Raw genomic sequence first — 23,183 nt, forward strand, 5'->3', positions numbered from 1 at the left:
GGGACCGGACAGCTAGCCCCCCTTACAACAATATGTGTTTGCCCAAACGAGGCTGTTCTCTGGGACACCACACAGCTACGGTGTCGGTCAGGCCGCCGCTTTCTCCAGTGGAGCGGGGTTAAACCGCTGGATTCTTAGGTGCCGGAGGGGCCTGAGGGAGCACAGTGTCCCCAGTGCTGGCCACAACGCCCGCCTGGTCTCCCTCCTGACATCCTGAGGGCTGTACTGGGATGTCACTCCCGCTGAGACCTCGGCTGAGCTCCTCAGCCAGAGCCCAGTGCTGTCCCCCCGGTCCCAGGGCCACACTTGCACAAACCGTCACACCCCGAGTCGTGCTCGGGCTCCTGTCCTGTAAGCTGTAAGGCCTGCACGGGGAGCCACGCGGGCGGCCCCGTATTTTTGCCACTGGCCTCTAGAAACTTCCAGGACGGCAGGAAGTGCAGGTGGTCTCCGAGATCCTGCACACAAGTCTTCCAAATAAAGCCTAAGTTTTCTAAGATTGACTTCTCACGGAGACATTGGCAAGGAGCATCTCACAATCACACAGATCCAGCCTGGAACCCACTGAGCTGGATGGTGCTGAGTGACCATTATGACAAGAACTGGGGACGCGGGACAAGTCAGAAGGAACTGGCCACGTGGGCCAGAGCTCGGGGCTCCGTGTTCCACAGCCGAGCAGCGGACACGGACGGCCACGCTGAGCACGATGAACCGATGCCCCAGAGTCTACTCTAACTGGGTTTCTATTTCAGAGGTGGTGTCACCAAAACCGGTAACAGAAGAATGGAATCATAAAATACCGGTGATACCAGGGACCTCTGCAAACCCTCCCCAGCACCCGCTGCACAAATGAGGAAACCGAGTCCAGCAGACGCATGCGTGCTGCCCGTGGAGGATGTTGGGGTCCCGCTGTTGTAGGGTTTCTCTCGACAACAGCTGGTTTGTTGGGCCATGCCCACCTTAACAAGATGCACTCAACTGGTAAATCAGCTAAAACAATGTTTTCAGCCATCAATGTGGCTGGTTGGGATAACAGGAATTATTTAACTGCCTAGAAACAGGCCCGGACGTTCGGTTGGAGTCCACACACAGGGTTCTCGAGTGACTCCCAGTGGTTCCCAGATTTGCACTTCAGACATGGGGACGGCAGAATGTGTTTGCAAAGTCGGCCACCGTGGTCAGAGCAAAGAGGACTTGCCTCAGACAACACTCAGCTCCTCCCTATGAACCGGCTTCCTTCCGACAGGTTACCGACGGTCTGTTATTACTTCTATGGACAAATGACCTACAAGTAAGCGGCACCCTCCGACCAAAAGGACGATCTACTCAGCCAGTCGAGCAGGTGTCAAGACCTGACGCATTGCAAAGCGCAAAACAACGAGAAAGGCTCTTACTAGGGCGCTTCTTTGCGTTTGCTTTACCTTCTTCTTTCGTCACCCCGAGGCAGCCCATCAGCTCTTGCACGGAGATGGATTTGTCGTTATTCACATCACAGTATTCGACAAACTTCTTCACACATTTTTTGGGTTTTGATTTTTTCCGAAGGAATCTCTTGAAGGGCTTAATCTCCTTCTTGCCAATGTCCCCACTGGAGTTTTTATCCAGCAGTTTGAAGTACCAGTGGACCACTCTCTCCTCTAGTGTGTGGCTGGGGTTGGGTTCGGAGAGCCTGGAAGAGCACACAAGGTCGTCAGTCACACGGGCCAGCCGCCGCCTCCCCCGGCCCCTGTCCATCTACGGAAGGCACACGTGCCCTCCAGCGCTCCCAGACGGGGCGCCCGGCTCGTCACTCCTGCGATGCTGATGCCTAAGCCTGTGCTGGTTCACCATCCATACAGTGATTTTAGAAAATAACTTAAAGAAAGGAATTTAGTAAGAATATTTCAAGTTGGTTTCAAAATTGCAAATGGCACAATGAATTTCACGTGCTTATTACACACTGGTGTTGGCCAAGTCTTTAAGGACAGAAGCCCCCTTGTCCCAGGTTCTGTGCTCCATGGAGTTGGCAGGTCAACTTGCATATCAACGCCCCCTACTAAACTCTGGGACCCCAAGGTTCTCAACTCCTTTAAACAGGATTCACTGGCATACCATTTTATACCGTAGGGGTACAGAAAGATGCAAATAAAAATACATCTTAAAGTGGTAACTAGACATTTTCCCTTGGATTAAAAATAAAAAGTTTGATATTTTAAGATATAAACAAAAAAAAACTCTCCTAGAAGGTCTGCTTTGAGTCAAATCTTTGAAAATGTCCCACGTGTTAAAACGTGCCTTCGCACTGAGTGGAAGATGAACGCGTGCGCGCATCTGCTGGCCCCCCTCCACTGACGCCCACGTCTAGATTCTAGAGGCGCGGAGCAGAATGTGCTCCCCGAGTGTGAAAACCTAACAGGTGTGAGGCGTCCTGACGCGACTGAGTATGTCCAGACTTTCAGAGGAGCTTCTGAGACAGCCACTCATTCATTGCCTTCAGAGTAGAGCAATCTTTCCAAGAATATGTCAACTTGAAATGTAGGTCATTTTTTTTTTTTTTTTGCTTTATTAAGCTTGATCTACTGCTTGACTGTGACATGTTCTGTTAGCATCGCCTTTCTTCTCTCCTTCAATCTTACTCTTAAGGAGAGAGGTAGAGAGACAGCCTTTAGCTGAGGAGACTAGGGAGCTTTAGATCATGCAGAAGAGACGAGACCATCAAGGCTTTGCAGGCAGAGTGGGGAGGAAGGCCAGCGCTCTAAGGAAATAGGAAGATCCTCCCTCTGAAAAAGCCTCTTGGAAGAAAGGCATAAACTACTGCTAATTCTCAGGGGGTCCAGGGCTCGCCATGCCATGCCCAGCAAAGCTGGGAGCACCCTCCCACCTGCAGGTAGCTACAGAACAGAAGAGTTTTGGGGAACTTACAGGAGCTCAGCTCAAAACCCCAGACCTACGCCATGTAGCACATCTGCCCCGCTTCCAGAGTTTCAGGAGTCACCCTCTGAGCAGTGTCCGTGTAAATAATGCCACTGATTGTGCATTTGAATCTTAAGATGTAAATCTTATGTTATATGGGTTTTTCTACAATAAATACATAGTATGTTTAAAACCTGAAATCAAACACTTTAAATCCAAGTATTAAAATCTACTCGATAGCTCTAAAATGCAATTCTAAGGCTCGAAGCAATTGGAACGAGGGCCCCACATTCTGTTCCTCGCCCGCCTCCTGCTGGCCCGCCACCGCCTGACGGGACCCCTGGGAATCCCAGGATCCGGCTCCTCCCACGGTGACATGGCCCTCGGCGGATTAACTGCATCACAGGGAAAAGCTGCTGGACAAACCACCTCCAAACGCATGGAGCACCATGAGGTTCTGGGAGGGGACCCCTTTCCCAGAGCCCTGAGCGCCCTGAGAAGCTGAACTGCCTGGGATGCCCTAACGGCTACACCCACTTCCAGCTTTCAGACCCTTGGGGCTTCTTCTCGGCTCCTCGCTCCGTCGTCGAATGTAACGCACCTGCCAGAGGAAGCGGGGTCGGAGACCGCGTGGACCATGTCCGTGGACAGCGCATCCAAAATGCTCGTCAGAAACTCATTCTTTTTGGCACCAGGACAACCTAAAAAAATAAAGTACATATATTTTTTTTTCATATTTCACAAAACCCGCAGGGTAAGAGAGATCTTTCTCTGTAACGAAAAGAAATGTTTAATATTTGGAAGTTAGTGTGCTGGGACACCTGAGTGAGCTCAGGTGAATGGTCATTTGAGCACATTGTAATACACATATAGATTTGGATCATAATTTTTTTAAAGATTTATTTATTTATTTGAGAGAAAGAGAGAGCGCGTGCGTAGGCATGCGAGTGCGGGGAAGGGCAGAGGGAGAGGGAGAGAGTCCCCAAGCAGACTTCCCGCTGAGCGCAGAGCCCAGCCTCGATCTCATGACCCATGAGATCATGACCTGAGCCAAAACCAAGAGTCGGAGCTTAACCAATTGAGCCACCAGGCGCCCCTTTTGGATCATAATTACTGTAAATGACAGGACCTAACACTCAATACATCAACACGGGACGAAGAGATTCGCAGGCGCTAATCATCAGAGCAGTGGTTTCTGGGGGGTGCTATGACTAGCCAACGTTACATCTGAGGTCCTGGCACTTGGAAGCATCAGCAGGCGCCCCGAGGTCACACTGCTGGAGCAGGATGAGGCTGAGTCCTCTCCAGGTGAGCCAGAGTCCAGGGACCGCACAGGCTCAAGAGTATCTGAGTTCATGGGAAGCTCAGCTTCCTACAACATACTTTACCTGCAAGACACCACCTGGCTGGCAACCCCTCTTTCCCACACACACGCCGCCGGGATGCCCCAAACTCCACACCGCGAATGCTATTCCCCATCCCGTTTCAGGAGGAGGACAAGAAGGGCAGGAGCAGGGCTGTCTTCTCTGGACTCGGGAGGACAGGGCCTGGGGGGACAGTGGTGCCCTGTTACGGCAGGCTGGTCATTCAGATACCAACATGCTACATGGTCACATATGCTCTGGTTTCATCAATTTCCTTCTGACACTTGAGTTTTTGTTATTATTATGCAAGTACTTGTTAGCTGCCGATAGCAGGAATCTATTTACGTCGGTTCCCACTTCATTAAGTACACATGTCAGAAAACAGATGCGAGTCCTCACTGGGGACAGGAAGAATGGTGAAACAAAGCTGTGTCTTCCCCTCTGATCCAGCTGAAAAGGTGGATTCTGCTCTATGGGGAAAATGCACACTATTGGGAGAATGTTACTTTTTAAGAAAAAACAATGGTCTACTTAGCTCTTCCCTCGGGGAGGCTGCGGGAGCGTCGCTCGTGATCCGGAAACCTGGGGAAGCTCCTGCAGCCGCCCGCGCTCTGGCTGGGAGAAGACGGCGGCCTCAACAGAGGCCGGCAGGGGCAGCGACTCTGCGAGCAGCAGGACCGGCGGCTGTCAGAACACAGAGGACCGGCAGACCGGGCTCCCTGCCCAGGAGCGTGAGGGGGGCCTGCTGCACGGGGGAACCCCTCCAGCCCAGACAGGCATCCACGGGCAGGAGCATCCGGGGCGTGTGCACGACCGACCAGCCCCAATGTCCCCGGGGCCCACAGAGGTGGGTCCCTGGGATCCCTAGGGCCCATTAGCCTCAAGACACCCAGGGAGGGATGAGCTGGGGGTGAAGAAGATCTTGGGTTTCTGGGAAAAGCCTGGCATGTTGAATCGTGCTCAGCACGGAGCATGGTGCATATATTCTGCGTGGAGAGCATGACCTCGGTGGGGACACAGCCAGGTCGTTGTTTTGCTGCTGACTTAACCATATCCTGTAAATGAAGTAAAGCAGTGCACGGTTTCTAATTGGAAATGACACCTACTGTCAGGAAACAGGACTGAGGGCATGCGGAAGCTTTAGAATTCTTTAATGCACAAAGGGGTTAACATAAAAGCTTAATTTACTTCTAAAACAAGAAATATTAAATCAATCCTGCTAAAGAGCTTTCTTTCTGTTCCATAAAACAGACTGAGTTGCACTGATCTTCCTGCGTAGGTAAGGACTGTATTTTGCCATTGAGACGCTCTTTGGTCCAAAAAAGAACACTTTCCATTTTTATGTGGAAAGACATCGAACTTCCTTTTAAATAAAGAAAATAAATCAAAACTGAGTTCGTCTCAGACAGACAAAGCCACCTCCCCTGCAAGGCCTTCCTCAAGGCGAATTCCGTCCCCCATCTGCGTCTCCCCTGTGGGTTGGCATTAGCAGGGACCGCACACACAGGTCCCCTCGTGGGGGGCGTTCTGGCCACACCACGGCGCTCGCCTCACAGAGGGTTGTTGAGACCCCGGCGAAGGTGCTGGGCCCAATCAAACCAGACGGGGCCAGCGTCCCGAGTCCTGGCCTGACCTGGCGGGACCACGGGATCCTGATTTACCCCGGACTTTGGGAGCACCATGGCTACTGCTCTAAGGATTATGCTAAGGATGCAAGGATGGGGGTGCCATGTCCAAATCAGTGGGGAAGGTGGGGCTTGTCGCCACCAGGGTCCAGGGAACAGAGTCCCACAGGCCCTGCAGGTCAAGGGTCGGGTGGGTCTACAGGTCAGTTGGCCTGAGGGGCGGGAGTGGGGAGGCAGCCGGGGAGAGGGGCCCGGCCTCTGTTGAGTGTCCCTGTCCAGTCTCCGCCACCATGTTCAGTGACGACGTTTGAGAGGACTCTCCTCCTGGATGGAGAGAAGATTCCTCGTTCTATTCACCCTGGAGTGCTCTTCGTCCCTGCACGATGCGGACTGTAGCTCAAAGCTATTTCCGAGACAAAAAGGCAAATGAAAATGTAAAATGAAAAGAAATCAGAAGAAAAAAGTTCAGAACTCTTTGAGGGACTTTTCACCCCATGGGAAGTGACAGAAATACCGTGACATGGACAAGGTCTTGAAAACGTACAAAAGCAGCCCCAGGCCTGGGCAGGAGGGAGCCCGCCCCCAAGCCACGGGGGCTTCTCCCACATCCCCGCCTCCGTCCCATTGGCCACTGCTCGGGGGGCAGAGAGACGTTCTCGGAGCCTGCAGACCTGCTTGTTCACCCCGGCCTCTGGGGCCTAGGGGGGGCCGCATGCCGACAGGACGGCCGCCCGACGACGACGCAGGGCCCTCACTGCATGGCTCTCCTCCTTCTCTCCCTGCACAGCTGCCCCCAGGGTGGCTCCCCCTAAAGCTCGTGTTGTTAAAAGCACAGCCCACAGGCTCCGACGTAACACCAAGTCACTGTTATGTGGGGACAGCTGTCCGCAGAGTGCGCTCTCCAGCCAAGCCTCGGCCCGGGGGGCACGGCACAGGCGCAGCCCCCCAGGAACTCAGGCACGGCGAACCTCACAGCCACTTGGAGACGCACATGTAGGGAGAGAGGAAACCAGACTGCCCTTGCCAAAGCTACAAGCAGAATTACTACGCCAGTTTATTTACAAGTCTGTGGCAAAATCAAGCATGCCACTTAGCCTGAAGATGCTCTGTTGATCTCATTTATCTGCAGAATCCAAGTAAAACCCTTGGCACCCAATTAGATTTCCACGAAAACGTTTGAGCGCTAATCCTGGTTTGGGGACGCAGTGAGGACGCCAGACTGTCCAGCGGCCGCCGTCACTGGTCTCCCGGGCAGCCGGGCACCCAGGCTGCGGACGGGCTCAGCCGGCCGCCCCGCCCTCCCCACGTGCCATGGGCTCTCAGGAGACTGCTGTAGATTGGGACGTTTAAAAAACCATTTTACTAGCTGTCTTTCAAGATGAACGTGTTTCTCACTTTCTATGAAACGTCCTTATTTTTAAAAACAGAAGCTTTTTGTCTAGAAATTACAGTTTCTTCTTTTCCCTTTTTCCTTCAAACAGACATTGATGCATCTTCAGGACTTCTCCCACAATCACATCAGAGAACCGCTCTCTGAATCAAAGCCAGCGTCCCCTTCCTTCCCGTCACCTGGCACGCTCGGGATGGCCGCCGAGTGGCGAATGAGGGCCGTTTCCTCAGACTTCCATCAAAAGGAAGCATTATGTGGAGATAACCCATATTTGAGGACCCATGTCCACCAACACTGACCCACGGGTGTGGTCCGACCACTGACCCACAGGTGATCACGTGGGCTCCCCGGCCACGGAAATGGGAAGGGGGCCAGGCCTCGCGCTTGGGTCCTGCATTTCAGTGTAAGTGGCCTCGTGGGGTGGGGGTCAGGGGCACCGACACTAACTTAGCTAAAGCACCTAATCAGCTTTCAAGCATCTATAAAGTTTTGGCTGCCTGGTTGCAGGTTTGTTATTTCACATGCACAGGGAACGGATGCAGGTGATCATTTATAAAAACAAGAAATATTAGGTTGCTTTGATACTCGTTGAAAACACAAAATCTGGCAGAGAGAAGAAGGAAACGTCTAGAGCAGCCAAACAACACGGCTGCTGAAGTAAAACCATCTGAGACACGGAGAAGATGTGAGAGCAGAGACGCTCTGAATCCACGGCACTGCGCCGATGACAAACACCGCACCCTTCTTGCGCACAGCCCAGGTCGCGGCGGGAGCCCGAGTGTCTGCAACAAAGCAGCGACCCAGAGCAGGGTAGGATGGGTGCGGATCCCCCGAGACTTGCGGGGTGCCGGGAGCCACAGGAAGAAGCTTGGGGGGATCTGTAGGATGACACAATCTGACTTCCGGTCTCTGAGTGTCCTGTGAGCACTGTGGAGGCCCAAGGGAGCTAGGCTCCCCCTGCGGTCCAGCGACGGGCTTCCTGAGACAGATAGGGTGTGGGGCCGCGGAGGCCTCCGGGGACGAGCTCAGGGGGAATCGGGGAGGACGCAGCACTCTGGGGGTTTCCAGCCTGGGTTAAATCAGGCCCCAACACAGCAAGTACGCAGAGAGCGTCCTCTGCAAGACGCGGGCTTCCGTTCACTCCTCGAAGCCCACCGTGGTGGAGGGCCTCTGCCCTCTGCCCTGCAGCCGCAGGAGGAAGCCGCAGGAGGAAGCCACAGTCCAAGCTGGCTCGCGGTCTGAGTGCCCCTTCGAGATGACGGAGTCAGAGGCCTGGGGCTCCCGCCCCCAAGAAGCACGTCCTCCTTAAGCCTCTTGTGAGGCTCACAGCCTACTCAGTTTCTAGAACCCATACTGGAGACTCTCAGTGAGGGTCCACACTCCAATAAAAGCCTTCAGGAAAAAGCAAGAAACTTTGCAATTTTAAGATAAAAACAAAATCTCAACTGTAGTGTACTGACTTTAGTTTTTCTATCTTTCCTGTATTTACACATTTTATATACTTATTTCCATATTTCCTTACTTTCAACATTTTTCATTATTCTAAACAGAGAGGCTCATAGGCTTGCGACTGGGCTCTGATCAGTTAACAGTAACACACGTCGGAAATCAGCGTTGGATTGGAAGCCAGGGCCCGCGGGACTCTGGAATCACTCCCGTGAAGATGCGCAGAGAGCCACCACCCACTAGGGGCCCTCCCCATCCCATCCTCGCCATTAAAGGGCTGGGCTGCGGAGGCCCTGGGGGTCCCTCGGCCTGTGACCTTCCAGAAATTCTTGGCCTCTGATTTTAATTCTCTCTTGGTTAGGTCATCTGAGTCTATAATGTGCACTAGGAATTTGAAGTAGTTGATAAGTTAATTACGAATATTTATCTTAAAGACAAATGTTTACGGTTCCCAAATCTTCCTACATTTCTTGAGGACAGCGCTATGTCACCGTTCACTCAATCACTGTCTGCTAACCATATGTTTGGTGCCAAGTGCCGTCTTTACCCTCAAGAAGCTCATAAAACGAAGTGTGGGCGAGCACACACGGGGGTTCTCGGTGGCCTGAGTAATAAGGTGCACACCATTTCCATAGTCCTACCTTCAGGGGATGGCCCCACCACCTGCCGTGGAACTGGATGCGTCTGTTTCTATGTTTCAATGTCTGATAAATATTTTCACCAAGTCTTAGGATTATCTTTATTGTCCTTTAGAGGCTTTCCTGGTTGAAGGCATGCTATTCTCTCTCCCCGTGTCACTCAGGAGAACAAAACAACTGCTTTTGGTTGAATTTTTTCCTGAGCAAAAATTTGTTGATGTTCCCAAACTGACAACAACATTTTTAAGACCACTAAAAATAAGTAACTGTCCAATGTTTACTCTCAAAGCCTTTGAATCCCTACGGACTTCAGGAAGCCATCCTCACCCTCGTGGGCATGTGACCCGACATCACATAACGGCCCCCCTTAGCCCCAGTTCCTTAAAATGACAAAGCCTCAACAGGAGAGAGCACGCCTTTGTTCGAAGATAAGGCAACTGAGAAAGAGATGCTCAGAATCAACACGGAGTCAACGTCCAACCAGAACGAACTCCAACCACACGCCCAAGGCTCATATGCCCTTTGGAAACCGTGGTCCCTTGTGAATAAGCATAATGCGTGTCCACGGGAAACGATTTTGATACTCTACTGTGTGCAGAAGCATCCTGCGTTTGACTCTGATCTCATTCACTGTCACACCCTCCATGAATGGAACGCATACCCTGGCTTGCATTTCTAAGACTACTTCTGAAATATTTCTGGAGATAACACTGCCTTCCTCTAGGAGCTAAGCCATGCTTGTCGCCATAAACGTAGCTGTGAATTAGAAAAGCCTTGAGGTCCACTATTACTACTACAGACCCGGAGGTAACAGCAGCCGCGGGTCTGAGCTTCCGCACGGCGGACAGCACCCTCAGATCATGTACTGCGACCCGTCCAACGCGCTCAAACACGATGCCCTCTGGGTGAAGAGTGACGTGCCCTTCTGGGGCTACTCAACTGGGCAGAGGCCGGGCCAGGAGGAGGGTGACCCGGGGTGTGGGATGGGTCCGCTTTGTTTGCTCCCCGAGCAGGGCACGCACCCCCCAGCTGGCTGCCATTCTGAGAGGCAGCCATCCCCCTCTGAAAGCCTGGCATCCTCCTGGTCCGGGGCTGGAGGGAAGGAGCAAGCAGCTCGCTCCAGGCTCAGCGACAGTACAAACGTGCACCTCGTGGACAGTCCAGGAACAGTTGGACTCTATCCAGGGGTTCAGGAACAGGCTCGCTTTCCTTTTTTTAACAGATGCAATTTAAGGAATGCTTTCCATTCATACAGAGAAAACTTCCTTTCAAACTACTAGCTCCTTTAATTTTACTTCCAATAGTTCGCTCTACAGTGTTACCGCTTCCATATCCATCGTGAGGAATTTAAGAAGGAACACAGGCTTGACAACAGGATACACGGCCCATATATTTTAAAATCGAAACCTGTGCAAACTCTTCCTTCACCGTCATAAAAAATAAGCTTCCAACCTATGATGTGCTTGTAATTTATATTTTACAGCACCAATGACCTTGACTGGATTGCAGATAGAGTTCCCTGTCACTCAACTCCTAACATAATGTCTGGGGACAGATGACCCCAGCCACCTCCGTGATAACTGGCAGGGGAGCCAGGCTGTGTGTGGGTGACTGCAGGTGAGGTCGCCAGACTCGGCGCTTCTCCTGGCTTCCTGGGGCGCAGCAGCATCGGGGCGTTTCCTGTCTCCGAAACAAGCAACAGAGCCGTGGCCGCCCCACAGCCTTTGAGCTCAAACACGACAGGGCCCGTTCTATAAAACCACAATAGAGTCACGTTCAAATAATGCTCAGAAACCAACTGAAAGCCACACACACTTCTTAAAGAGGTGAGGGAAAGCAGAGGCGAGGCCGACCGGTGCCTGGAACTCCGGGAGGCTCAGCCCACGAGGGCGCCGCTCTGACAGGCTGCGCGGGAGACCGTCCCCGGGGCCTCGGGAAACCGGCCGCCCTCCCTTCCAGAACGAGGTGAGGGGCAGCGCTCTGAGAGCCCCGCTGAGAATCTCCCAGTCCCCGCGGCCACCCACCTGCCAGCGTCATCACCGCCCACACATGACGCGCGGTCACCCCACGCCCTGAGCACCTGCTGAGCCAGGGGACAGACGCGTTATCGCGAACCTCGCAAGAACCCTGAGGTGTGGGGGCACCCCCTCATTCCCTTCGCAGTAACGAGCAGACAGCCCCAGCAGGAGCGGGTAGGGGGCACACCCGGCTCAGACCCATGGCCCCAGCAGGAGCGGGTGGGGGGCACACCGGGCTCAGACCCCCGGCTCAGCAGGAGCGGGTGGGGGGCACACCGGGCTCAGAACCCCGGCTCAGCAGGAGCGGGTGGGGGACACACCAGGCTCAGACCCCCGGCTCAGCAGGAGCGGGTGGGGGGCAAACAGGGCTCCGAACCCCCGGCCTGCCTGCAGAGCCCGTGGCTCGAACCGCTGTTCTCCCTTCACACAGAAGCTCTACGCAGCCCCGACCCGAGGGCGTCGCAGATCTGGGAACTCGCTCCCGCACCTTGGCCCTGGCTGCTTGCTTCGCCCAGCTGCCCTGCGTCCACCTCGTGCACGGGGTCAGGCTGCCGTCCCGGCACGGATTCGCCTCCCACTGGCTTCCATGCAAGCGGCCGGGCGCTCCTGCTCCAGCATCCTGGGCACCGTCTCTGGTTTGGGGTCGTTCTTAAACTATTACTGAATCTATCACATTTGGTTGTTCCCTTTCCTTAACAGAGTCCACGTGCATGCGGACGAGGGCCCTGTGTCTATGTCACTGTGACCCCGAGGCCACGCCTCAGAGCAGCGGTGCACAGACCACTTAACCAAGGACCTCCTTCTGGGGTTCGCCTTCCTGTTGCTTCTGAGATGTGTGGTTTGTCCCCAGAAATGAAGACATGGATCAAACTCTCCGGGGCATGTGTGAGATGGTTTCTCAAGTTTTCAAATATCAGAAGACTTCCTATGTCTGCATTCCTCAATGTCCAAATGATTATCTGAACACAGCACGTGTCCCAGAGCCCATTTCCCACGTCACGACACCCTCCGATGCCCACAGAGAACAGACACACAAGGGAAAACTCTCCAAAGAAGACAAATGACATCATTCCGACTTAGGTTCTCCAAAGAGCAGCGGGAATTGGATTGGCCTGGTTGCTCACCAACACGCTCAGAATAAAACAGAGAGAGAGCTCCTCATGGTTCCAAGCGGCCTCCGTTCCAAGGGGAAGCTGGAACTGAAAGGTCGGCCCTTCCAGGCTTCGCTTTGGGCCACTTTTTCTCATTTCCAATGAAGATAAGGTAACCTCTGCTCAAGTGAAAGAGGTCAGTGACTTGCCGCTTTGGGGTCAAGGCGTTAAGTCAGTGGACTAGAGTCAATGTCTGTGAGCTCTGTGGGGGGCGCCCCAAGACCCTGCCTTTAGCTTTCTCATTTTCAAAAACCCTTGCAAAGGCATGAATGGAGAAAGACACGAATGTTCTGCGTATCAAACTTGGAAGTGCAAAAAACGAGGATGGGCTGTAATAGGCTAGACAGGAGAATTATTAAAATCCTGATTCAAAACTATCATGGTGTCTGGACATGGAGTCAACACCAAACAAAACATGACAAAGTGGAAGCCTTGTGGTTTGACCGCGCAAATGCGGGACGTACGGTGTTTGAGACAACTGACAATCACTGATTTTAAAACGTTCAGTAAAAGGCAAATGGCTACACAACCTTACCGTCTTACCCACCAGCCCGCACGGAAGAGCATTCCATTCAGCAAGGAACAAAGGGAGAGCACGAGAAATGAGAGATCATTTCTATGCCTGACTTTCAGTTTCGTACTTTTGAAAAGAGTATCTCACAAATAAATTGTCAGGGATCGACGTTACTGACATCTGGCACAGCTGCCTTGCGGACAATCTGTTCTCATGCATAGAGGGCAGTTTTTAGGAATCGATCTAGTTAAGGGAGTACTGGCTATTGGGATGGAATATTAATATGGGATATTACTTCTTGTGTGCCTGAGTTAAGTCACTATTAACCAACTCAACCAACCACTCACCAACCAGGTGCCACAAAGTCTCCTATCATTTCAAGGATTCAGACAACGATGTTTTAAGATTCTGGAATGATTATTTTACTTCATATTTAGAAAGCATCCGGTCTGGAGATGCAGAGAGGGGAAAGGTGTTCACTCATGGCTCTTATGATTCACATCGATCTCTTAAAACTGTTTGTGATCCAGAGTCTGTTTTGGTAGCTGGTTAGAGAGCAGCTCTGTCCTCCTGCTCTGCCATCATCATCATCATCACCCCCGAGCCAGCCGTTATGAGCCTGGGTCGGGAGGCTGTGTTCCAGCACAGGATTTCTGGTAAAGGGCAGAATCCTTGAAGAAAAGATTACATATATGCTTTTCACTTGGCCCCACAATCAATGACTGCAACTGGAAATATTATCTTCCATAGGAAAAAAAAAAACCTAATAGTACAATGGGATATGAAAAGAAAATTAGGAAACCACACGGTTTCTGTCTTCCTTGAATATAAGCTCTTCCCAGACACGTTCTTAGGTGAATTAATTGTGAACCTGTATTTACACTTGTGCTTCGCTGCTCAAGGAGCTCCCCCCCCCCCCCCCGAACACAGTGTATTCACTGCCCTACTCAATTCTCTCCCATTTTTAATAAAGTAGCTGAAAGCTGTTTTTCTCCAGGGACACTTACTGCCTAGTTCAGCTGACATGACCCGTCTTCTCCTGCAAATTCCCGATGTCAGCAGCAACCGTACACCTACTGGGACCAAGCTGGGTGCCAAATGCTTCACGCATTCCCGTGCTTTACAGGTCGGTTTTGCTGGGATGGCTTTGTGTTGAGTTTGGAAAATCAAGCTATGTGTGTTTAGATTTTTTCTACCCTACAAATCTCTGACGAGGCGGGGCTCTTGAAGGAAACAGCCTGAGCTGGATGTGAAAAGGACACCCCACCGACACACAGTTTATCCAGATGCCTGAGCCAAAGGACGCTGAGCCATGAGGTTTCGACGCGGACCAACCACAGGAGAGGCACCGACTCACGGCTTCCCAAAAGCCAACCGCCACCAAGTCACCTGCTGGTTTCGAGCAAACGATTGCGCTTTGAAAGGGAACAGGATCTGTGTGGGCCAGCTTCATGAATGCCGGAAACACCTACACTTCAGGAGAGTTTTAAAAATCACCGCATCAAGCCGCAGAACACAAGAAAACAGCTCCCGGTCTGACTCACGCCCTCTGCTCCGCCCCTGCCCCACGCACACGTGTAGCGGCCCACCCAGCAGTGTGAGCAATCATCTCTGCCTCTTGAGGACTCCCAGGGTCCCCGGGGCTGTAGCACCCGAGTCTTATACACAGAAGGCGATGTGCCCCGACAGGGGTCCCCACTTAGAGAAACTCCAGCTGAATGACTTGTGTATCGTAGTCCCAGCTGCATTACAATTTCCCAGGTAACAAACATGGATTTAATCACCTCTTCAGAAACCAGCGCTCAGGGAGCCCACACACCCCAGATGAGCTGACACCTCTGAGGACCCCTGCCCAGAGCCCTTCTGAGGAGCACAGCCCGGGGGAGCAATCTCCAGGCCCCTCCCATCTCAATTTTCAGACGGAAGAAATGAAGAGAAGGCAGTGCCCGAGAACAGGGGTGCACCCCCACCCTGACATCCGGAATCTGCAGTGTGAGCGAGGTCACAGGCTGCGTGCACAGCACCAGGCCCTGCAAGACCGAGCACCTGGTCCCAGGAGAAAAGCTGCAGACATGGCCGCCCCCACCCCCCCCAGCCAAGGTGGAGACCTTCAAGGACTCTCCCTGGGGCCCTGGTGACCTCAGGGCACCTCAATGACGGGCCTGCTTCCCACCTGCAGCCCCACCGCACCGGGTCGGGAAGCTAGCGCTCTGCTCCTCCCAGCCGTCTGAACGCGCTGGATGAGCCTGGATGAACACCCTCCCCGGCGGGCACGCCACGCGGGACAGCGCGGCCAGAGAACCAGGTCAGAGAGCTCGGCGGGTATTTACGAAGGACAGACAGCACCAGACAGCGTGATCCCAGGTCAATGCCTACCTTTCAAACCACGTTTCATCTGCATGGTCCTGCCGAAAGCTATAGCCTTCATCTGCTGGCATTATTACATTTTAAAAGAGTAAAGGTGTAAAGGGTACACAATGAGATTGCAGTGAAGTCATGAGAAAGTCTCCCTGGGATGTGCCTGAAGCTGGTCTGATGGTGAACCTTCTAGAAGCCCGACTAAATGAACAAACACAGTGAGGAAGTGAGCACTTATGAAAAGGAATATGGTTCAAGGATAATTTATATTGGATCCACACCACGAGTTTCACATTTTCAGACTTACACTGTTTCTCTAAATTACACACTCAAGTCATTTCTTAATGTTGAAACTGCATGTGTTTATTATCTCCCTACAGATTTTCCATGGGCTGGCCCTTCTAAACAGATGGTCACAAACCGTTGCCGACATGGAGAAACAGAAATCCTGTTTCATTTTGGAATGAAATGCTTTCACTCAATGCTTCAATGTTTATTTATATTTGTTCAGGGTATATTAATTTAAGGCAGAACTATTTTCTACAATCCAATATTTTTATTTGGGAGGTAGCCACAGAATGGCTAACTGTTCTCCCTGGAGGGTAACTGGATTTTATTGTTCTGTTTCCAAGAACTTTTGTAGGCACTTTGTTTCCCCAATATAACCGTGCCAGAGGTTGAACGGGCCGCGTGCAAACCGCCTCACGGCCGCGCAGGAGGCCCCTCGGGGGGCAGCTCGTCACAGCCCCACCGGCAGGCACGGTGACGCCCACTGGATGCCCCCGGCTGCCCTCCCCTCGGGCCAGGACCTCAGACCTTGAGTCAGAGCCCCCCGTGAACCCGCACAGCGACAGGGCCATCCATCAGCTTGGCGGGAATCCATCTTATCCGAACTCCTTGCTTAGATTCAATCACATTGAACGACAACCAGCATCAGCCGATCCTGTACTTTGCAGTAAGAAACACGTTTCCCTCCTCGACACTCTGCCCACAGATCATAACACAACCAGCACATCCCGGGGAGACTTTCTCATGACTTCACTGCAATCTCATTGTGTACCCTTTACACCTTTACTCTTTTAAAATGTAATAATGCAGCAGATGAAGGCTATAGCTTTCGGCAGGACCTGCAGATGAAACGTGGTTTGAAAGGTAGGCATTGACCTGTGCGAGCATTCACTCTGACTCCAGGGAGTTATGTTCAGCTTGCCAGGGCACAGGCACCGGACCACGGTACAAGTCAATTTAGAATGAACGAGGAGGACATCAACACAGGGAGAACGCAAGGCTACCGAAAGTTGGTGGAAACTAGAGTCAGGTTAATACACAGAAGGCACGTTTGCTGTGGATCGAGTCCAGAGCTGACACAAAGAGGGAAGGAAACGCAGCATGAATCAGACAGCAGGGAGAGAAAATGCCACTTGCTGATACTGAAGCAAGAGAGGAAATCTTTCCTGTGGCCAACGCATGAGCTGCGTCGTGAGGCCGGCCGCAGACCTGCCGATATCGCGACCAAGGACAGGGCTTCCGAAGGGTGTGCCCCCTGCAGCTTAGAGCAAGGCCCCAGATCTTACTAATCTTACTAGAGGAGACTCGGCTGCACATACACTCCCCTCCCTGCTTGCCCAAGGTTCCTGTGCAAAAAGATCAAGAATAGTGTCTATTTCTCTCATGCACATTTGTTATGTTTTCTCAGATTTTGATAAATACTGCTCTCCTCCAGATGTTAGGGGCCTGGAATGCATCTCTTCTCTGAAGTTGGTTAAATGAGGAACTGTTTGCTTTGAGAATCACATCAATTAGGAGTCTAACCATAACACACTGGATAGAAGAATGTTCCTTACTTACAGCGGTGGCAGGCCAAAGTTCCCAAAAAGCCGTCTGGGGCCCACTCAAGCACACAGAACTGGGTGATCCAGATCCTGAGTCTCTAGGGCGGTATTTCCAGCCTAAAAGAGCCTGTGAGCAGGTGTAGCCAAAGGGGTCCTTCAGTCATGACTAAAATTCCTAGTGAAGACGCTGGTCCTGGGTGGTGCAGCTTCCGGGGGAACTGTCCACGATGGCTGTGAGACACACGTGTGGGTAACAGAACGAGGTCGGCTGCTAACCAGATACCAGTAAAGGCTAATGTTTAGTTTTAGGATTACTGACCTATAGCCCTTCTTTGTGGGCGATAATTAGAGAGTAGGGACCATTGCCTTTTATGGCCCCGAAAGGTGCAGACTGTCGTAGAAAGTTGCAGCCAACAAAGACGAAACCCAAGTGGCCACAGGCACGTTTGTGCAAACGTTATGGCCAGGTCCTATTAAATGTGTCTATTCTGATTCTTTAACAGAATGTGTATAAAAGTGCAGCTGTGCCCCAGACTTCCCTGAACTCCCTCGAGTAATCTGAGCGGTGCCTGCAGAAATCTCTCACAAATGGCCAATTATTTCCGAAGAGGGAAAAGCGGAGGCTAAATAAGAATTCTGATTTTCTGAGTCCCTTCCTCGAGCCCCGCGCAGCAGCGGCCTCCATCGCTGGGGTGGACGTGGCTGGCCCGACACCGGCCCCAGAGCACCACCGGGAGCGAGGCAGGCCCGCGCTGACTGACCCCGGCTCGTCTCACTTATGCTTGAGGGGATTTTCCCTCCAGAGCTAGACTTCTCTTCCTGACCAGCTGGAGGAACGCACCTCTTGAATGCGACGGGGCTTCATCCCCTGTACTGGAATCTTGTCTCTGGTCAGGCTGTTTGGATGATTTCTCCAATGAGCAACGTCGCAGACTGTTGATTTTTACTGTTCCTAGCGAGGCAGCTCTTATCTCGACAGTGCCCGCAGACTATGAAAGCCAGAGCGATGTCTTCACTCCAGCGTCCAAGAAGGGTGTGACAGGCTATTACACGTGTAAACACAGAATTCACTTTCTCCTCAGAGGGCTGCTTGCCTTCTGCGGTGAGAAAACCCAGGGCTCGCCTGTCTGCGTTCTCTGCACCCACGAGCTGGCGTCCCCGACCAAGGAGCTGCAATGGGCGCACCGCCGCACCTTGCAGAGGGAGGAGGGCGCTTGGCAAGCGGGTCACATTCGCCTGCCCCAGGGCCTGGGGTCACGGAGGGCTCAGCTCTCGGCCCGCCTTTGCTGTGTGTACACCCTCAACACTCAAAGGGAAAGGAAGCTTCCCAGGAGGTGGCACGCGAATCCAAGTGGCAAACTTAAGGCCAGCTCATTGCTTCCTACATCTGAGCCTGTGCCATTTACTTTTAATAGGTAAAGAAGAAAAAGCAGGAAAAATACAACCATGAAACCAAATGCCGTGACGAAAGGAAACTAGAAGACCGATAACACAGACGAGAGCAGGATTCTAGTTCAAGAGGCACCCCACACTTGCTGGTGACCTCGCGCAAGTCACCTGACCTCTCTGGATCTCAAGGTCCTCACCTCAGAGCAGTGCCTGGACTGGCAGTTACCCAGGCCAACACCCTGTGCTAGCATCCCATAATTTCTGCTGGGTGGAACCCGAATGGGCATAAGGGAAGGTGGGTCTCCTGGCCTATCACCCTCCAAGATCATCCTCCCAAAAATATACTCATCATAAGCCAGAGCCAGAGCAAGATCCCAGCTCAGCCAAGGATGCTCAGCATTCTCGGTGGCCTGGGAGCCCCAGGTATCTTGCTATGTCTAGCAGCAAACCCTACACAGGAGCCCCAGGGAAGAAAAGTGGGAGGACAGGGAGGAAGGTGCAGATCATTTGTACTGATTTTGGTAAGTTGAGCCTCATTCAAATTGGACATTGATAGTATTTGTAGTGATGATGGTGGTGATGATGGTGAGGGTGATGGTGATGATGATGGTGGTGGTGATTGATGGTGATGGTGATGGTGATGGTGGTGATGGTGATAATGGTGATGGTGGTGATGGTGGTGACGGTGATGATGATGGTGATGGTGATGATGATGTTGATGGTGATGGTGGTGATGGTGGTGATGATGGTGATGGTGGTGACGGTGATGATGTTGATGATGGTGGTGATGGTGATGATGATGATGTTGAATGATGATGTTGATGGTGATGGTGATGGTGATGATGATGATGTTGATGATGGTGATGATGATGATGATGATGGTGATGATGATGGTGATGATGATGGTGATGATGATGATGGTGATGGTGATGATGATGATGGTGATGATGATGATGGTGGTGGTGAAGATGGTGATGATGGTGATGGTGGGGTAATGATGTTGGTGTGTGTGTGTGTTCCATGGTGTGGGACAACAACTTTATTACAGTTTTATTTTGGTTCCTTTAATAATACATCACATAAGGCATTCAATATAGCCCACCTTATTGTAAGTGCCATACTACAGAGAATTTTGTTCCGTGTGTGTGTGTGTGTGCATGTGTGCATGTGTGTGTGTAGCTCTGATCAGCTTCCACATGAGCTATAATAGGTAGCTCACTATACTACTGTGGTGAGGTCTCAGTTATACAGATTTGGGATATTTCATGACACTGTATTCATCTACAAAGAACAGATAAAGTGGCTGCTGTGAAGATTGAGTGAATTAATATACATAGAGCTTCTGCACTGATGCCCTCTGAGTTCTCAGTCAATATTCACAAGCACGAATGCTGTTTGGTTTTTGGTGCTATTGCTGTTTTGTCTTGGGCACCTCTGACTCACCATCCACAACTCTGTCAGTGATTTTTTTAATAAAAAATTAATTATACAAAACTTGTCCAGGATACAGTCCAAATTCCTTAATAGGACCTGATTTGAATCCTGCCAAACCTCCAGCCTGTTTCTCCTTTTAGAGTATCACATGGTGACCTCGGTTTGCTTCATGAATCCAGCTTCTCTGGCTTCATATATTTAAGGAATTCCATAGGAATGCCCCAGATGTAGGAGCCAGCAGATCATGAAAGGGCTCATTTAATCCATATTCATTTATGTAAAAATTGAGCTAAGTCACTGTCCAGATACATACGTTATGAAAATTAAAACCTTGTCTGTAGAGAGGGCTTCCAAAAAGATTGCTCTTTCTAGTGTTTACTAAGGCTGGCTGCCAGGACACTCATTCTTGCTCAGAACCTGAGCGGTTCCTGCTTTCTGGAGTTGTCCTGTGCTTGGAGGGGAGAAGCGCTCTCATGAGCCCCAGAATAATGGCCTTCCACATCCTGACTTCCCTCTTTATGGGCCATGTGTCCCAGGTGCAAAAGCAATCTGCTTCTTCTGTAAAGCATTTTGTATATCAGCTGCTCCTTTAGAAGGAGACTCTGTGTAGGGGCGCTGACATCAGAAACAACGCCATAAAGCAGAAGGGACTTTGAGTTAATAGCAGGAACACAGGATTGCAGTCACAGCTCTACTCTTGGTCGGCTCCCTCGACACAGGGCAACCACCTCACTTCTACTGAGTTGAGGTGAAGTGGTCAGAAGTCAGGCAGAAGTGGACTCCAGGGCTGGCACATTCTGGGAAAATAGCATGTGCCAGAAGAGTTGGTTCACTTCGCAATAAAAAGCGATGTCAACAAATAACATGTCACGTGCCATGACTAGAAAAAGAGGGGAGGGTCACAAGGAACGGGGATATGCACAGGTGTCTATGTGACACCCATTGTATTCCTCTCTTTGCTTCAAAAATAATTTCTCCATTAGAGAAATTACGAAGAAAAGATTGCTATTCCCTTGCATTTGAATTAACAAATTTAGCCTGCGTAGGTAACAAGCGGTTATTATTTAACAGTGTGAAGCGTTAAATAAAACATTGACTTCAGTGGACTTCTAGGGGCCCATCAAATGGTGCTACCAAGAGCGGTATTTCATAGCAGACAATGCATGTATCTCTGGAGATTAAAAAAAAAAAGTCAGAAATCTAGGACTTCCTGAATTTAAGGAATCTCTGACAGCAATGCCATTCTGTATAATCTGCCAGATTCTGACATGTCTGACTCTGAGCAGAGAGAGGGGCCTCAGTTTCCCCACTGGGAGCAGGGCATTATACACGCCAAAGAATTTACTTAATTTAATAAGCAAAAGTGCAGAGAAAAGACAGGATGAGAACCCAAAGCTCTAAAACTAGTCTACTGAAAATCACTCTCGAAAAATTCATCTCAGGCATTTCTGAAAGTTACCTAACAACCAAGGGACAGTCCATTTATCCTTTTCTGTCAGAGGGAGAAACCACTGATTTTTCTGAAAAATTGTTCTTGATTTGACAAGTCAGGAGAGAGCTGAGAATAAAATTAAATCATCGTGTCAGGGAAAGTATTCTAGAAGTTTCCATGGCCTGCTGTTATTCATTATAAACCAGGTTTTGAAAGTTTCCTACCATCGCTGGTCATCTGGGAGTGTCCAAGTAGCTAGACACAGAGCTTATGTATTTGAGCACTGTGGTCTCGGTTTGTCCACTGAAATTCTTAAAGAATTAAGTTATCAGGAAGAATGCAACTCAATTTCTACCGTCAGCCATGCCATTTTCATTAGTTGGGCCTGCATTCTAAAAGTAATCACCCTGTGCTCTGGCCAATCTCCAGCTTTGATTGGATTTTGCCTGTGTCCATTCCCTTTGGGATTTCTGGAAGAGAAGCGATTTTTCACTCCGACCCCCCAGCCCTGCTCGGTGTCGGCTCGATGATGCTCCCCAGACAGTCCTGACTCCAGGAGCACTACCTGGGGTGAGGGCGAAGTGTTCCTGACCTGGACACAAAACCTGGAACAGGGCTTTTAAGAATGATGATTCCAGGACATTTTCAGGCATTAAAGGGAAATTTTATCGTGCACCAATCTCTCTATTTCCTTAATTTTCCTAATTGCGTAAAATGTTGCTGTCTTGTTTAAGAGCATCGGTCCCGGGAACATAAAACTGCAATCTTGGCTCCCAGACCATAGAGACTGGGTCTTAAGTGTCTCCGGCCCGGGGCCATCTGCACAATAGGATTGCCACCCACGAACATTTGCTCACAAAGCTAGCAAAGAAAGGAACTCTCAGTTATATAAGAATATAAAACAGAGAAGGCCCAGCACAGTTTTGGGGCTCTGACCGGTTCTGGGTTTAAAAACAGGAGAACCAAGAGGATAAGGGAAAACTGTATGGGAGACCCGGTGAAGGGCTGGGAGGAAGACAGCCGAGCTGAAGGCATCTGCACAGCTTCCCTGGTGAAGAGGGACGAGCAGGGGCACACGGCAGCCCTTCATTCCAGGCCTGCACGCCGAGCGCCCGGGACCCGGCCTCGCTGAGCCCGCGGCCCAGACCCACAGGAGGAATGCTCGGGGTGCGCTCGGGAAGGGAGTGTGGGGAGCAGTGCCGATGGCCGGCCCTTCCCACAAGACGACTAAAGATGCAGAACGTGGGGGAGCAGAGCTGTAGCTGTGGTACAAGGAATTCTCCAGCTGCGGCCGACGCCAGGTCACAGCCTGGGCGGGTTCCGGGGAACCTGACGCAAGCACGGGCGCTGAGACCCCCGCTCTGGGTGCCGGGCCTGCACCGTGTACCCCAGCACATTACTGAAGTGAGTCTGTCACAGCAGCTCGTGATCTGCTCACGGCAGGGGCTCGATAAAGTCAGACGCGTACGAGGGACGCCGACGTCAATAAAAGGGAGTTGTAGGCCAGTTAAAAGCGAATTTGTTATTTTCCAGTGTACCCCATACTTGGAAGGTTTTTAAAGTGGTTATTTGGGACAAAACTGCTTATCGTAGAATAGCAGTTGTTTAACAACAAATTTAACTTACTTAATGGTGTTTGAGGACAGTCTGTCCTCCTCAGTTATTCAAACTGTCTCTGAAACGTTGCTTACACCATTAGT

General features: G+C 51.2%; 1 protein-coding gene across 3 annotated transcripts in view; it reads right to left on the bottom strand.

The window, feature by feature from the left end:
- The window catches only part of SMOC2 (SPARC related modular calcium binding 2), a 154,437-nt gene that overhangs the window by 7,295 nt on the left and 123,959 nt on the right, over positions 1-23,183 (bottom strand). For 2 of the 3 annotated variants that reach the window (XM_032407466.1, XM_032407464.1), the window contains exons 10-11: positions 3,494-3,593; positions 1,395-1,669 (exon numbers count right to left, since the gene is read on the bottom strand). In XM_032407466.1, the coding sequence (XP_032263357.1) occupies positions 1,395-1,669; positions 3,494-3,593 (375 nt within the window). The remainder of the gene's footprint in view (positions 1-1,394; positions 1,670-3,493; positions 3,594-23,183) is intronic. The other variant, XM_032407467.1, reaches the window with a different exon arrangement.

Source organism: Phoca vitulina, unplaced genomic scaffold (genome assembly GCF_004348235.1).
Source record: "Phoca vitulina isolate PV1807 unplaced genomic scaffold, GSC_HSeal_1.0 scaffold9, whole genome shotgun sequence".
Lineage (NCBI taxonomy): Eukaryota > Metazoa > Chordata > Mammalia > Carnivora > Phocidae > Phoca > Phoca vitulina.